Here is a 17246-nt window from a genome sequence, read left to right as displayed (position 1 = left end):
AAATGAAACCCATATGTTTTAACTAGTGATTTAATACTGATTTACAAAATTACAAAATAGGCATAAGGATCCCAGTCCCAGACCCTAACTCCCCACCTGCAGTGAAGCAGGTCTGCAGGTGTCTGTCTTTCTCTCCTCCTGTCTTCCCCTCCTCTCTCTGTCCTATCCAACAACAACAACAGCTATAACAACCACAACAAGGGCAACCAAATAGGAAAAATAGCCTCCAGGAGCAGTGGATTCGTAGCACTGGCACTGAGCCCCAGAGATAACCCTGGAAGCAAAAACAAACAAAAAAAATTAAAAAGAAAAAAAAAGATTTCTGGTGAAATGTGCTTAATGAAATCCCTATCTTTCCAGCAAAGGATTACTAATGCAAAATGAGACAGAAGGAAAAAACTTGTTTTTTTCTCATAAGAACAGGACTAGAAGGGCCAGGTACACTGAATTGAGTGCACAAGTTACCATGCACAAAAATTTGGGTTCAAACCACCATCCCCACTTGCAGTGAAGAAGCTTCACAAGCAGTGAAACTGCAGGTGTCTTTCTGTCTCTCTTTCTTTCTCTTCCTATCTTTCTCTATCAAAGATAAAAGCTATTTTCCCAGGTCATGACTCCAAATAGTGTATCATTTCAGCTTGATTAAAAAATTAAAGTTGGGCAAGCAAAACTCACCTAGTGTGCTAACTTTTCCATATTTTTATCATGTCAGGTCCCAGTCTGACACCCCCCACACTGAAGGAAACTTCAGTGTTGTGGTTTCTTTCCGTGTGTGTGTGTGTGTGTGTGTGTGTGTGTGTGTGTCTTTCTCACTCACTCAGTCTGAAGCAGTGTTGTGGTTTCTTTCCGTGTGTGTGTGTGTGTGTGTGTCTTTCTCACTCACTCAGTCTGAAGCAGTAACATCCCATTGACAACAATAACTAAAATTAAAAGTTATATATAAATCAAAATACTTCATAATTTCTACCCATATTAATTTAACATGTCTGTGTAGTCACAGAAGAGTATCCCTCTAACACACAGAAAATATTGATAAAATTCATTTGCCCTCAGAGATATGTTCTCTTCATTTAAAATACCTTTAAAAAGAAAGGAAGTAAGGAGCTGGATGGTGGCTCCTCTGTTATGTACATTACCATGTACAAGCCCCCATCTCCACCTGCAGGAAATGAGTTCAACAAGTGATAGAGCAGTGCTTTAGTTCATTCCTTTACTCAGCCTCTAACCAAAAAAAAAAAAAAAAAAAAAAAAAACACCTTCCAGGAACAGTGCAATCATGCAGACACCAAGCCCTCAAGGCAACCCTGGTGACCAAAAAAAAAGTATTGTGAATGGGAAAGTGTAGGAAGAGAGGAACAACACAGAAAGAGTAACAACAAAGTTGATAATTTTTCTGCAGTTAGATAATGCTTTAGAATCTAAGTATCAGGTAAAATGTGGTGACTACCATGTAAGAAATAAAACACTACTTCGGTATGGTAGTTCATTCATATGTGTAAACAGCTTCAATTCTCCTCTCTTGTATAAAGTGGAACTACACTGATTCCTGTACTTTCTATCTCTAAATGAAGTTCATTGTGGCCACTGTGTGACTTAGGTCAATAAAACATGAACAAGAAGTGACAAGTTTCAGGGAATAACTTTTTAAAACAACTTTATATAGAGATATGTCAGACTTAATTTTCCTGATAGTCTCTAATGGTCAGTGGCTATCTACCAATATAGGTCCCAGAATGAGGACAACACAGAAACTCCCAGTTGGGCAAAGAATATTAGAATAGAAAGAAATAGGGACCGGGTGATGGCACATCCACTAAGCACACACACTAGCACATGTATAGACCTGGATTCAAACCCCACTCCCCAACTTCAGGGGAGAGCCTTCACAAATGGTGAAGCTGTGCTGTAAGTGTTTCTCTTTCTCTCCCTCTCTATCTACCTTTGACCTATCAAAAAGAAGTACAAGAAAAAGAAAAAATGGTTAACAGGAGTATTAGACTCCTCATGCAGGCTCTAAGCCCCAGAGAGAATCCTGATGGCAATAAGAATGAGAGAAAGGAAGAAAGCATCTTTTTATTAAGCCCCTGAGATGTGAGTGGTTATTTGTGGGCTTATACAACCTAAAGTAAGGTACTGCCTTTAAAAGAACCCTAAAATAAAAACTCAGGGATCAAACAAAAAGGAAATTGATCTTGGGCTAAGGAAACTTATCAGAGACTAGTGCTCTTCAAGTAATCACAGAAAAACTTTTCATGGGGCCAGGTGGTGGTGCACCTGGTTGAGCATACATGCTACAATGTGCAAGGACCCAAGATCGAGTCCCGGTCCCCACCTGCAGGGGGGAAAGCTTCACTAGTGGTGAAGCAGTGCTGCAGGTGACTGTCTCTCTTCCTCTCTATTCCCCCCCCTTCCCTCTTGATTTCTGGATGTCTCTATCCAATAAAAATAAAGATAATAAAAAAAAACTTTTCATAAGGGACCAGGCAGTGGCACACCTGGTTAAGTGCACACATAATGCACAATGACCCAAATTCAAGCCCCTGGTTACCACCTGCAGGGTGAAAGCTTCACAAGTGGGGAAGCAGGTCTGCAAGTGTCTCTCTGTCTCTCTCCCTCTCTAATGCCCTTCTCCCCTTTCAATTTCTCTTTGTCCAATAAGTAAAATAAATAAGAAAGAAAAGCTTTTCATAAAACTATCACTAAAATAATTTGGAGTTAGCATGGACCTAGTATAAACTTATAATGATCATGTAGCTAGGTTTACATGGCTAATGAATTTATTGATAGCATAAGAGAAGACAGGATATGAGTGAAATGTCTTCTGTGAAATAGCTTCTGTGGACTGTGATTAACAAGGTAATGAAACAAAGATATTGAAGAAAACAACACCTTGAAAAAAGCAGCTTTTCAAATTTTAAAATGTAAAAACTTTAGGCCCCCACCCTTCTATGATCAGAAAGCAAGCTAACAAAACTTGCTTAGTCACTGAAAATAGCCATTCTCCAAAGCCAACTTTAGATGTGGCCTAGAATAATAAAGATTAAAGAAACTTTAACAAAGCAAAGCTAAGGACCATAGAGAACTACGCTCTAGGGCATGTGCCAGAATATGAACTGTCCATTACTGATTGGTAGTGATAAGATAAGCACAGAAATTGCATATAAGTATTTAGAACTTTTAAAATTTATTTATATTTGTATACTACAAATTAATAGTAGTGTACATAAAGACAATTCCCACCACCAAAAGACTATATCCCATCCCATTCTCCCCCACCCCCGAGAAGCAGAACATCCACCCTCACCCTCACCCTCACCCTCAACCCAGGGTTTTCACTTTCATGCCCTACTCCAAATTCAATCAAATCCTGCTTTGAGTTTCCCTTTCTGTTCTTTTTTCTCTTTTCTTTTCCTTTTCTTTTCTTTTTTTTTTTTTTTTTTTTTTTTGCCTCCAGGGTTATTGCTGAGGCTCAGCGCCTGCAAGATGAATCCATGGCTCCTGGAGGCTATTTTTTCCATTTTGTTGCCCATGTTGTTTACCGTTGCTGTTGCATTATTATTGTTCTTGTCATTGCTGTCGTTGTTGTTGGATGGAACAGCGAGAAATCGAGAGAGGAGGGGGAGACAGAGAGGGGAGAGAAAGATAGACAACTGCAGACCTGCTTCACAGCTTGTGAAGAGACTCCCCTGCAGGTAGGGAGCCGGATGCTTGAACTGGGATCCTTCCGCCGGTCCTTAAGCTTCGTGACAGGTTATTATTTGTATGCAAGTTCATATGTCTTAATTATCTATATTACACATATGAGTGGGACCATCTACATATTTCAAATAGCAGCCACCTTTGGTTCCATCCATTTTGTCCTGAATGACACAGTGTCATCTTTTTTAAATGCACAAGTAGTATTCCATTGAATATACTTCCCATCACATCTTTATCCAGTCATCTGTTGGTGGGCATTTATGTTGTGAATCTTAAGAGCTTTATTTTTTTAATTGGGGCTGTTATTTGATTATTTTCATTTTATTTTTCTTGTAATTCATCTTTATCATGTTTAACAAAAATTCAAAGTAAAAGAAACATATTCTTAAAAAAAGTTATTCATAACAGAGTTTGAAAAGCACTTGCCTAGAAGAGAACCCAAGGAAGAGAACTAGACCCCTGTGAACATCTGTCTAGTGAGCATTCAATACTGCTATAGTCTAGAATTTAATGTGTATATTCTAGTCTTCCCTCTCCAAGTGGGAATGTTTATTATAGTTACCTGTCCCTACACTACCCAATGTATTGAATAATGGGAGACAAATAATACATTGGTTCTAAACTGACAGAGTTTGCTGCAGCTGCATTACTCATAAAATCTACACTTTGAGCTTAACACAAACTCAAAGCAGGGCTTAGGGCTTAGTTTCATTAGGAAAAGCATAGGATCTACTAACTACATGTTGAAAGGAGCATCTGTTGACAACAAGGGTGAACTATACAAATGTTTCTAGCTCTCTACACATATTAAGATTATATATTCCCACTTCCATGCATTAGTTGTGGCCATGTCTTGACAGGCTAATGGAATGTGCAAAATGTCCTATGTAACTTCTGGGATAGTCTAAGAGAGAAAGTGGGAGCCACTTTTTCTCTACTAACATGATTTATAACACTCAAAATGATACCTCTATCCAACCAAGTTTCAGAAAGGGGACAACAGTAATCAAGGCTCCCAGGTGACTTGGAGTGGATATAAATAGTAGTGTTTTAAACCCCTAAAGTTTTGGGATTTTTAAAGTATAACCCAGTCTACTTCAGTTTGTTTTGTTAACAAGAGGTAAGTTGACCCAATTCTACCATAGAAATTTTTTAAAAAGGATAATCTTTTAAAGTGAAACTATAACCACAATGTGTCAATACAAAAAATAATAATAATAAATAAAACTCACAAGCAAAAATCTACCAATACTTCTGAAAATTATTACTCTTTGGGCCTAAAAGGAGACCTTGATCCATCATTACACTCCTGTGAACACTAATCAAAAGTTGACATAAGATGTAATTTTTGCCTCATCCCTAAATTCTAAATAAATATGCCAGTTGGCAGAATAGCTCACTTGGATAGTGTGCTGCTTTGGCATGTACATAACCCAGGCTGAGGTCCCCGCAAAAGGAAGTTTTGGTGTTGTGGTCTCTTCCTTGTTCTTTCTCTAAGAAAAAAATTAAATTTAAAAGTTGTCAAAAATGTTTGCTGTTTAACTAAACAAATACAAGAGGGTGGCAGATAGGGAGCAAAGGCTCAAACCTGGGTCCTTGTACATTTAACTAGGTATGCCACCGCCCAACCCCCCTCTTTTTTTCTTTTAATTTTTTATTTTCATTAGGGTGGTTAATGGTTTACAGTAAACAGTTGTTGATACATGTGTAAAATATCTCAGTTTTCTGCAAAATACTCTCACCACCCCCACCTCCCATCCTAGGTCCTCCTCCACCATCATGCACCAGTACCTAAAAGTCTGCCCCCACACACACACCCAGAGTCCTTTTCTTTGGTGCAGTACACCAAACCCAGTCTACTTTGTGCTTCCTTCCCCTTTCTGTTCATACTTTTCAATTTCTGTCCACGAGTGAGAACATATCATATTCATCCTTCTCTTTCTGGCTTATCTCACTAACATGATTCCTTCAAGCTCCATCCAAGATGAGGTGAAGAAGGTGAATTCATCATTCTTTTTTTTTTTTTAATTCATCATTCTTAACAGCTGAGCAGTATTCCATTCTGGAGAATCTCAGAAGGAATTGCCCTCTTGTGTTTCCTTGGCAGGGGCAGGAACTGATGACCCTCTTCAGCTAGAACAATCCCATTTTGGAATTGGGTCCTCTATATAACACAACTTGACAAATAGTTCTGCTTTGAAATGACTGAAAAAAAACATTATGGTGGTAGTAATCTGCTCTCCCAGGACAATATCTAATCATGCATTTGAACACATTTCAATTTTCAGAAAATATAGCAAGCTTTACTAAAAGCCTTTTTTGAGTTTTCCCTTTATAGACCTAAATTTCCTTTGTGGTTAAGCTTATAACTAGTATTTTTCACTCCCATGAAAAAGGGATTACCCCCTCTTAAGAAAAATTAACTATAACTATTAATTAAATTATACCAAGATCTGTGAGCATCAGTCTAGGAAACTATACATTTTATATTTTGAGACAAATGGGAGGATATGCTCCCAAAGTTCCTGTAAAAACATTCTGTCAAAAACTAGCTTACTGGATTAGAAAGATAACTCACCCAGGAGGGCACCTGCTCAGCTATGCACACAACCCAAGTTCAAGCCACATGTGCAGCATCTATATAGGCTGGTAGTACGAAACTGAAGGAAGCTTCAGTGCTGTAGTGTTTTTCTCTCTATTTGAGAAAGTTGGCCCTGAGACATGATGCCCTAGCAACAACAATAACAAAACAAAAACAAACAAAAAAAAACTGCTACTGCTACTTTTGGTCATCAGATTATGCTCACCAAACCAGCCCAACATAAAGTGATTAGATTTCATCACACTTTTTCATTTAAGTCACAAAAAAACATCTCACTTCTCTGGAGGAGCCCTTTCAAAATAGTTGGGAAAGAACCTCTATGTTCTCTAGGGGTCGAGTGATGCATCTGGTTCAGCACTCTCATTACAGTGCACAAGGTTCAGTGCCCATGTTCAAGCCTCTGGTACACACCTGCAGGGGAAAAGCTTCATGAATGGTGAAGCAGGTCTGCAGGTGTCGCTCTATCCCTTTACCTAACTCCTCCTCCCCTTTCAATTTGTCTCTATCCAGTAATGTGTGTGTGTGTGTGTGTATTTGTGTGTGTGTGTGTATTTGTGTGTGTTCTCTATTTGCATTCCCCAGACATAGGCACCCCTTAAAAAAAAAGAAAAAAGAGAAATCTATTTGAATTTGCCCTGATATTGGCATGTGAGAGGGGGGATGTCTCTCATGTAACTGCAGTTAACTCAATTCTACTATGAGGACTTTCCCCTTTCTCTAAGAATCCATGAAGCAAAGTTCTAAAGTTCCACTAAGCATGTGATTTTTTGATAAAGGATGCTGAATTAAATCAGGCTTGCTATAGAACTTTGGTGGTGGGTGCTGTGTGGAACTGTATACCCTGCAGTTTTATTATCTTGTAAACTTTTTAACTAAAAATAAAAATAAATAAAGCTAGCTCAAAGTTTTATAGCAAGGTACACCCTACTGTAACAGGCTGCACTGCATAACCCACTCAACTGAATATTTCATCAGAAGAATCTTCACATACTGTACAAGGCCTACATATCACAATGTGTCAGCACAATCCTGAAAAATCCAAAACACACTAACATTCGTGGTTAAGCACTGTTCCAACGTCTGTAATAGAAAATAACACTATAAAGGTCTGTGTGGATTGCTTAGGCAAGAATGTAACAACACTCTTCTCAAACAGAGCATTAATATAAAATATGAAGACTTGGAAAAGGCTGGGTCTTGCTTGCAAGTGTAAGTGTAGCAGTGTCTTGCACTACCTAAATGTGTGGTATACCACTCATTCTAAGAGCATATAAATTATAAATTGTTTTGCACTTTTTCTTTCGCTCATTTTATTACCAAGCAGGCCACACGCCAGCCACACACACACACACCTACGTGTCAGTTCAACACGTCTTGGGAGATCCATTTACTCCTTATATATTAGTTGTTTATCTCTCTGTAATGTTTGCTGTTTAACTAAGAACAAATACAAGAGGGTGGCAGGTGGAGAACAAGGGCTCAAACCTGGGTCTCTGTCCTCAAGGAAAAGCGCCATCACCTACCACATACAGGGTTAGGGCTTGAAGGCATATGAACGTGGAATTTAAGGCTCTAGGTTTACCAAAGACTTACAATTTTGTTTCTGTCGTTTAACCTAAGCTAATGTCCAGAGAATCTTTCCAACCCCCTCTTCCCAAAAAGGACTCACGTTTCTCTCGCTGCTCACGCTGGAGAGAAAAAGCAGCATAATCAGAAAAAAACAGAAAGCATACTGCCCCCTCAGAAGGAGCCAGCTGAGGCCCCTACTAAACTGAACTCCAGATTTGGCGGTGCAGCCCTCGCTGGAGAAAACCAATGAGTCAGAATCGCCCGCCTGCGTGCAGGAAGCAACCACGAGCCCGAGCGACCCGCGCGGCCACCTACCTGCCCTCGACCTGCAGGTAAGATCTGCACGCGGCGACGCGACCCCGGAGGTCCGCACCTGCGCGCCGCTGACAACCCCCGCGGCTTGCAGGCAAAAGGTGGAGCCGAGTCCCGCTCCGCGGGCAGCCAGGAACCGCTACACCGACAAACGAGAGCGCTACGCTCCAGACCTCTGCGCCTGCGGTCACCACCCACTTGGGTCTGGGGAGTTAAGACTCCGGAGCTGGAAAGGGAAGGCAAAAAAATAAATAAATAAATAAAACAGCCGAGGCTCCTCCCTCTCCTCGTGCTCTTTACGCGAGGCCTCTGCAACCAATGAAAAGCGTAGGGGCGGGGCGAGAGCCCTCCCAGGGGACCGATGACTCCGAAGTCCTCCAGCCAGCTCGAGTTTGGCGGAGCAGTTGCCGGACCAATCGGCTGCGTGGGTGGGAAGTGAGGAGGAGGGAGAAAGCGGGGAAAGCAAACGCCCAATCAGGCCGCAAAGTCCCAAAGCGACAAGTCCTGTGGCCCGTGGCCTTCCGAGCTCGGCGCGCGGGGGGCGTTGCCGCCAAGGCCAATAGGCGCGAGCCCACGGTGCGGAGCGAGCGCCTCAAATGCTCGGGTTTCTCAGCTGATTGTCTCCAGCGGAGAGTTGTTTTTTGCAGCTACCGAACCCAACCGCGCCGCAGCAGGAGGAGCCGAGACCCCCGGGGGGGGCGGGGAGAGGAGGCGGGGTCCGGGGAGCCGCTGCCGCTCTGCGCGGGGCTCCGGCTTCTGTCACGGCACTTCCTGGGGTTGGAGGCTGGGGAGGGTGGGGGGTCAGGGGACCGTCCTTCTGCCCCTTCGACGGCGGCTCTTTCCTTCCCGCGCTCCTTCGCCCGCGTCGCAGCCCTCTCATGAGGGTGTCCGTGCCGGGTCCGGCGGCTGCCGTCGCCCCCACGGCCAGCCCCGAGCCCTCGTCCGGCGGGGGTGGCGGAGGCGCCGGCGCTGCCGCCTCAGGCGCCGCGGTGCCGGGCTCGGTGCAGTTGGCGCTGAGCGTCCTGCACGCCCTGCTCTACGCCGCGCTCTTCGCCTTTGCCTACCTGCAGCTGTGGCGCCTGCTCCTGTACCGCGAGCGGCGGCTGAGTTACCAGAGCCTCTGCCTCTTCCTCTGTCTCCTGTGGGCAGCGCTCAGGACCACTCTCTTCTCCGCCGCCTTCTCGCTCAGCGGCTCCCTGCCCCTGCTCCGGCCGCCCGCTCACCTGCACTTCTTCCCCCACTGGCTGCTCTACTGCTTCCCCTCCTGTCTCCAGTTCTCCACGCTCTGTCTCCTCAACCTCTACCTGGCGGAGGTAAGGCGGGAGGACGGACAGACCGCCGGGCCGGGAGGGTGAGCGGAGCCAGGGCGATCAACTCCGGCGGGGCGGGGGGGGGGGGGGGGGGCAGCGAGAGGTGGGCCCGAGACCCGCCTGGGGAAACTGAGGCCCGGGCCGTGTGCGCCCGTGTTTGAGCCCCGAACTTAAGCGACTGATCGCCTCGGTGACGGAGGAACTTGGGAGGTGAACGAGGGAGCCCCACAACTTAAAAAATAAAGACAGAAAAAGCAGGACAAGCAGCCTTTGTTCGGCGTTGCGGCCCTCGAAGGTAAGGTGGCGGCGGCGGCACCCACAAAGTGGCTTGGCGAGAAGTGGGGGCCCCACATTCGCTGCTGGAGCCGGACTGTGGAGAGAGGTTGGGTGCTGAGGTAGCAGCAGCGCTGCTGAGGCTGGATCGCTGCCAGCCATTACGTCACCGGGCAGAGCTGTTCCTCCGCTATTGTTGCTGCGTTTCTTTTATTAGAAGCTTATATTCCCCTCCCGCATCTCTTCTCCTGTGGCTCGATAAGCCTCACACAAATTCCGTTCGATAGCTCCCCAGCAGGGTTAATGTTCAATAACCAATGCCCAAGAGTCCGTATAAAGATCTCCATAAAGCCCTCTATGTGTGCCCCAGTTGTTTCAAGCTCTGACTAGTTATCTATCTTTTCTAATTTCTTTTTCCTTTTGCTAATTAAGAGAGAAATACTAGCTTAAGCTGTGCCTATTGCAGAGGCAAACCACCAAACTGTTTTTGCAATAACTTGCTTAATAGCTGGAACTAAATCACACCCCTTTCTCTTTTATGAGGAATTGCTGCTTGGATTGCATTGTTCTGCAGCACTTTAGGTATTTGACCCATTTCAAACAGGTTTGGGAGTGTAGTTGTCAATCATGTGTGTCAGTGGTATTTAAATCACAGAATTTTGAGAATAAAACAGATCCTGCGCATCCTCTCCCCCTAAGAGCTTGAGGAGGGGAAGAAACAAGGTGACATCATATGCTTAATACCAACTAATTTAGAACACTATTGGTGTATGCAGCTTATGGTGATGTGGGGGGTTGAACCGGGGACTTGAGAGCCTCAGGCATGAAAGTCTCTTTGCATAACCTTTATGCTATCCACCTCCCTTGTTAAGAACTTTTAAGACTTAATTCTTTACAGCTAAATTGGTAGGTGTTTTTTTCTGACACTATTTCTGCCTTTTCATCACTAAATGCTTAGCTTCAAATGTAATTCAGACTGCTGAAAGTGACTAGCAATCCATATGCCATAGACATCAGATAATTTGCATTTCCCCTGTACATTTTGTTTTTTAAAATCATATTAATGAGTCACTACAAAGTACAGTCATTTCATAAAGTGGCTAAACACTTTTTACTTAAAGTATAACATTTTAAGTACACAAATCTTAAGTATACATCTAGGTTAAATGTACATGTGCAAACACTCATGTTAACAGCACCACCCAGATGAAGTTTAAGAGCATGTCCAGTGCCACCAGAAGGTTCTCTTGTGCCGTCCTCCTCCTCCAGTTAGTACCTCTCACCCAGAGATAAACACGAAGTGGTTAAACACTACTATAGTTAAAAAAAAAAAAAAAAAAAACTTGGGGGAGGGCTTTCAAGATGGAGGCATGCAAGATGGAAGAAAAGAAAAAAGCCTGGGAGTGAGAGTGTCTTGGAGAAAACAGAAAATTTACACATGTACCATCTGTATTTACTATAAACCATAATCCCCAATAATAAATTTAAAAATAAATAATCTTTTTTAAAAAATCTATAGATGGACCATGAAAGAAAAAGAAAGGGGGTTGGGTGTTAGTGCAGTGTTAGTTAGTTCCCTGTTTAAGCCCTGGCTCCCCACCTGTGGGGAGGGGGGGAATTCACTTCGTGAGTGGTGAAGCAGGATGCAAGTGTCTATCTTTCCCCTTCTCTGTCTCCCCTCCTTTCTCAATTTCTCTCTGTCCTATCCAACAACAACAGCAATGCCAACAATAGTAATAACGACCACAACAAGGGCAACAAAAGGGGGGAAATGGTCTCCAGGAGCAGTGGATTCATAGTGCAGGCACTTAGCCCCAGCAATGACCCTGGAGGCAAAAAAAGAGAGAGACAGAAAGAAAGAAAGAAAGAAAGAAAGAAAGAAAGAAAGAAAGAAAGAAAGAAAGAAAGAAAGGAAGAAAGGAAGACTCAAAATTCAAAAAGAATATTTCCACAGGTGGTCCAGGAGGTGGTACAGTGGCTAAAGCACTAGACTCTCAAGCATGAGGTCCTGAGTTCAGTCCCCAGCAGCACATGTACCAGAGTGATGTCTGGTTCTTTCTCCTATCTTTCTCATTAATAAATAAATAAAATCTTTTTTAAAAGTTTCCACAATATAAGATACATGGTATCTACTTTGGGTTGTCCAACTTCTGATATCTTGATATTGTAAGCTAGAAATAAAAAATGTTTATGTCTAAAAAGTCTTCATATTATGTGATGTACTTTTAAAAATGCACCAAGTTTCTATTAGAAAACAATTTTGAAATAAACTAGCACTAGTTTATTTGCATTAAAATAAAGCATTAGTTTTTTGTGTGGAAAGCCAGGATCTCACTCATGAGTAATTTTACCGTTCTCAACCCAAATTTATCATAGAAAGGGAGAAATACCACGTCATCAGAGCTTTTCCTGGTGTCAGGATATTCCCGTGGTGCCAGGTCTCATGCCTGGGCTACATGAGTGATAAGACATGCACCATATCTGGTAAACTATCACTCCAGCCCAATTTTATTCTTTTGCAGTGTCTCCTAAAAAGTGTAGGTTATGTGTTAACACTTTTATTTGTATAATCAAACTAGCAATTGCAAGACATATAACTATGCTTAAAAGAACAGTTTTACAGCCTCTTTAAAAAGAAACCTTAACCAAAAAACATTTTCCTGCTTATTAGATAAAATCCAGAGGTAACTGGGAGTCAGGCAGTAGTAGCTCAGCAGGTTAAGCGCACGTGGTGCGAAGCTCAAGGACTGGTGCAAGGATTCCAGTTCTAGCCCCGGGCTCCCCACCTGTAGGGGAGTCCCTTCACAGGTAGTGAAGCAGGTCTGGTCTGCAGGTGACTGACTATCTTTCTCTCCCCCGCTCTGTCTTCCCCTCCTCTCTCCATTTCTCTCTGTCTTATCTAACAATGACGACATCAATAACAACAACAATAATAACTAGAGCAACAATATTTTTAAAAAAGGGCAACAAAAGGGAAAATAAATAAAATATATTTTTTAAATCCAGAGGTAACTATACTTTAAGAAGTATATTCAGATTTTTGTCAATTTTAAGTTGCTATAAGGATGTGTCCTACTACTGATGGTTTTTGGATTAAGCTTTTCCAGTGAGCCTTAAATATTTATAGCAAAGTACTAGAGAAATACGTACTAACACATACAACATTTAACTAACATTTTATTTTTCTTAACCAAAAGACACTAAATATCTTTCCTGAATAGCTATGCTACTTTATTACTGAATCACTCTTATAAAGTACTAGCTTTTCTTTACTGATATTTTACACATTAAATACCATTTTATTGGGTTGTCAAAAAAGTCATGACTTTTTTTACAGGTTATAGTTGCATGCATTATATATTTTTTTGTCTTTCTGCAAAATGTGTCATGTAAAAATGTCATGACTTTTCCAATAGCCCAATACTTTTGACCACATGTATATCCATTACTTGCTAATAAAAGACATTCCAACTCTAAAGGCTAAATTTAAAAGAAGCATGAGACAATACTAAAGTCAGTAGAACAACCTTTAATACACATACTAAAACTAAGTTTTTTTAAAAAGATACTACTTAAGTCACTTTTTTTGTTTGTCATTTCTGAGGGTTTACTGCACTGGACCAACTTTTTCAGATACAGAGTCAAAGATAAAACAGCACTGAAGCTTCCCTCAGTGTAATGGGGGCTAGACTTGAAGGTGGGTCACACACATGGCAAAGCAGACATGCTCCCCCATAAACTTACTCACTGGCAAATTAATATTCATTATATTTTATATTTATTTACTACATAATAGAGAGTGGAACAATACTCTGGTCATATGTGATGCTGGAGATTGAACCTAGGACCTCACATATGCAAAGGCTGCTCTGCAGTGCCAACACTATTATTGACTGTACTTGAATATAATTGAAAAAAGGAGAAGTAACCTTTTCTGAGATAATTAGAATTTTCTTAAGCCTCTTAAAATCCAAATAGTTGGAGGGAAAAAACTATAGGCTTTTTAAAACACCAGGCGATGATGGCATTTCCAATATAGTACTCACATTACCATGCATGAGAACCTAAGTTCAAGCCCTTAGTACCCCCTACAAGAAGGGAAAGTTTTATAAGCAGTGAAGTAGTACTACAGATGTCTCCCCTTCTGTTTCTCTGTCTCCCTATCTCTCATCCTCTATCAAAAAACATGGATTCTAGAAAGTGTAGAGTCATGCAGGTACCAACTCCCAACCCTGGGGGCATAAAAGATAAACATAAATAAAAATACTTACTAAACCTTTTTTTTTAATATTTATTTTATTTATTTATTCCCTTTTGTTGCCCTTGTTGTTTTATTGTTGTTGTCGTTGTTGGATAGGACAGAGAGAAATGGAGAGAGGAGGGGAAGACAGAGAGGAGGAGAGAAAGATAGACACCTGCAGACCTGCTTCACCGCCTGTGAAGCGACTCCCCTGCAGGTGGGGAGCCGGGGTTGGAGCCGGGGTTTGAACCGGGATCCTTATGCCGGTCCTTGTGCTTTGCGCCACCTGCGCTTAACCCGGCTGCGCTACAGCCCGACTCCCACTAACCTTTTCTGCCATGATCAGTAGAGCAGGAAGACTGACAAAAAAGCTCGAAGACTTACAAAATAGCTGACAAAAATAGCTCACTTGAGTAGTGTGCTGCTTTGCCATGTACTCTTCCCAGGTTTGAGCCCATCCCCATCACATTAGTAGGAGCTTCATCACTCTTCCCCCCACCACCTGACTGGCTTTTTCTCTATCTGAGCTCCAGTGATGACAGATTAATTAAAATAATTCACACTCAGACTTTTTCCACCATAGGAAGACTTAAATTATTGCTATCTACTATTGGAGCAAATAGAACTTAGAATTGATCATATACTATCTTGAAGTATTATGATGCATAACAAAGTCACTGAATTCATCATTAAGGTCAATGATGCACCTTTCTTCTTGCAGTTTTGTAACATGACTGTCAAATGCTTAACTGGGATAAAATATAGTGATTTAGTAACACCGCCAAGAAATTAAATTTAAAATCTTAAAGTCTTAACATCTGTGAGTGGTGTTAACCAAAAATTACAAAAACAAGTAAGCAGAAAAGAGGGACTTTATTTACTTGAAAACAATTTATAAATTCTGAAATGCATCTAGTCATCACAGGCCATACAGTAAGCATCAGAAAATAGGAAACAAGATTCTGGCTTTTTTGCCAAGTAAAATTAGAGTGATGTAATAGTCTATACATATGTAAGAGTTTTCCAGGGAAAATCATGTATATTTATGAGAGAGGATGGTGAACATGTGTCACTGAGAAACTTACAATAAACTACATCATCTTATAGCACTTTACACAAAATGGTAGAAAACATCAGAGGTGTTTTCTTTTTTATAATTGTAATGAGAAAATAGGTTTTTAAAAAATTGGGGTGCCAGGCCATAGCACACCCAGTAAAGCACACAAATTATCAAGCACAAGAATCTGGGTTGGAGCCCCCACACACACAGTCCCCATTTGCAGATGGTCTACTTCGTGAACTATGAAGCAGGTCTGCAAGTGTCTCTCTCTCCCTCTCTCTATAGCCCCATCCTCTCTCAATTTCTCTGTCCTATCTAATAAAAATTAAAAAGAGAAAAAGAAAAAAAAAGTTACTGGAAATGGTGGGTTTGTAGTGCTGGCACTGAGTCCCAGCAATAATCCAGGCATTAATTAAAAAAAAAAAAAATACATTCTCCAGTATTTCAGTTGAAGTTCTAATCAACACAAAAGTATTTTTAAGGTTCTGCGTTGGTTGAAACAGCCTAAGGAACAGAAAGATGTGCCTGTCCCTAACTACAAGCTTCAGAACAGTCTTGTTTTTGTTTTCTTAACCCCAAAGTACATCTCAGTTTTGAGGCGGCAAAAATCAGGGACAAAGTTTTAATTATTTGATTACAGTATATTTTCTCAAATATTGATGGCACTTTAGATAACATCTTACCTGAAATTTAGTTTTCTTACAATGTTCTGTGATTCCTCATAAAAGAATTTCTACCACCTGAAATGGAAACTTCTAAAAATGTCTATTTTATCCCCTTTGTATTTTATTTTATTTTTTTAAAACATTTTATTTATTTATTTATTTATTTATTTTCCCTTTTGTTGCCCTTGTTGTTTAACATTGTTGTGGTTATTGATGTGGTTGTTGTTGGATAGGACAGAGAGAAATGGAGAGAGGAGGGCAAGACAGAGGTGGAGAGAAAGATAGACACCTGCAGACCTGCTTCACCACTTGTGAAGTGACTCCCCTGCAGGTGGGGAGCCGGGGGCTCCAACTGGGATCCTTTAGCCAGTCCTTGAGCTTTGCACCACATGCGCTTAACCCGCTGCTCCACTGCCTGGCTCCCCCTTTGTATTTTATAACAGACAGAACAATGATGGGTGACTATATAACTGAAGGGCAAACTTTAAAAGGCCAAGATAGAAAATATTTAGCCTTCTAAGACTTGAGATTTAAATTTGATGAATGTTTGGGATAAACTGTGAACTTACTGGGATCTTTGTATTTTCTGCCTAATCTATTGCCTGTGGCATAAAAAGAAAGGTTCTCTAAGATTATCTTGGTCTAATTAGATAAATGTTGGTTTTGGTGAGTCAGAGGTGGCACAGCAAATATAGAAAATGTTTTGCGGGAGTCCAGCGGTAGCACAGTAAGTTAAGCACACATGGCTCAAAGCGCAAAAGCCAGGCTTAAGGATCCCAGTTTGGTCCCCTGGCTCCCCACCTGCAGAGGGGTCGCTTCACAAGCAGTGAAGCAGGACTGCACGTGTCTTATCTTTCTCTCCACCTCTCTGTCTTGCCCTCCTCTCTCCATTTCTCTCTGTCCTATCCAACAACGACGACATCAACAACAATAATAACTACAACAACAATGAAAAGGGCAACAAAAGGGAAAATAAATAAATTTTTTAAAAATATTTATTCCCTTTTGTTGCCCTTGTTTTATTGTTGTAGTTATTATTATTGTTGTCGTCGTTGTTGGATAGGACAGAGAAATGGAGGAGGGGAAGACAGAGGAGGAGAGAAAGATAGACACCTGCAGACCCTGCAGGTGGGGAGCCGGGGTTCGAACCGGGATCCTCATGCAGGTCCTTGTGCTTTGCACCACCTGCGCTTAACCCGCTGAGCTACAGCCCGACTCCCAAATAAATATTTTTTTAAAAAAATGTTTTGCATGTCTGAAGCACCAGGTTTGATTCCTGGTACTACACATGGCCAAGCTGTGCTCTTGCCTGTCTCTCTCACATAAGACAAATTTAAATATAAAGCAGATATGTTGGAGCCAAGTGGTGGCGAACCTGGTTGAGCGCACATGTTACAATGCATAAGGACCCAGGTTCGAGGCCCTGGTCCCCACCTGCAGGGGGAAAGCTTTGCTAGTGGTTAAACAGGAATGCAGGTATCTATCTGCCCCTACCCTCTCAATTTGATTGTCTCTA

At 41.7% G+C, this 17246-nt stretch overlaps 2 protein-coding genes across 5 annotated transcripts in view; one reads left to right on the top strand and one right to left on the bottom strand.

Annotated features, from left to right (window-relative positions):
- The window catches only part of TXNDC16 (thioredoxin domain containing 16), a 104275-nt gene extending 95815 nt beyond the window's left edge, over positions 1-8460 (bottom strand). The window contains exon 1 of one of the 4 annotated variants that reach the window (XM_060174959.1): positions 8244-8460. The gene's annotated coding sequence lies outside the window, so the exon portion shown is untranslated. Of the gene's footprint in view, positions 1-8185 lie in introns of all 4 variants that reach the window. The other 3 variants (XM_060174958.1, XM_060174957.1, XM_060174960.1) reach the window with 3 other exon arrangements.
- A 186-nt stretch (positions 8461-8646) lies between these two features.
- GPR137C (G protein-coupled receptor 137C) overlaps positions 8647-17246 on the top strand; it is a 65664-nt gene continuing 57064 nt past the window's right edge. Inside the window, exon 1 of the mRNA XM_007535522.3 lies at positions 8647-9495. Within this exon, the coding sequence (XP_007535584.1) occupies positions 9061-9495 (435 nt within the window). The 5' untranslated portion in view covers positions 8647-9060. The remainder of the gene's footprint in view (positions 9496-17246) is intronic.

Source organism: Erinaceus europaeus, chromosome 16 (genome assembly GCF_950295315.1).
Source record: "Erinaceus europaeus chromosome 16, mEriEur2.1, whole genome shotgun sequence".
NCBI lineage: Eukaryota > Metazoa > Chordata > Mammalia > Eulipotyphla > Erinaceidae > Erinaceus > Erinaceus europaeus.
Note: the sequence above shows the minus strand (reverse complement) of the source record. Positions and strands in the feature narration are given on the sequence as shown.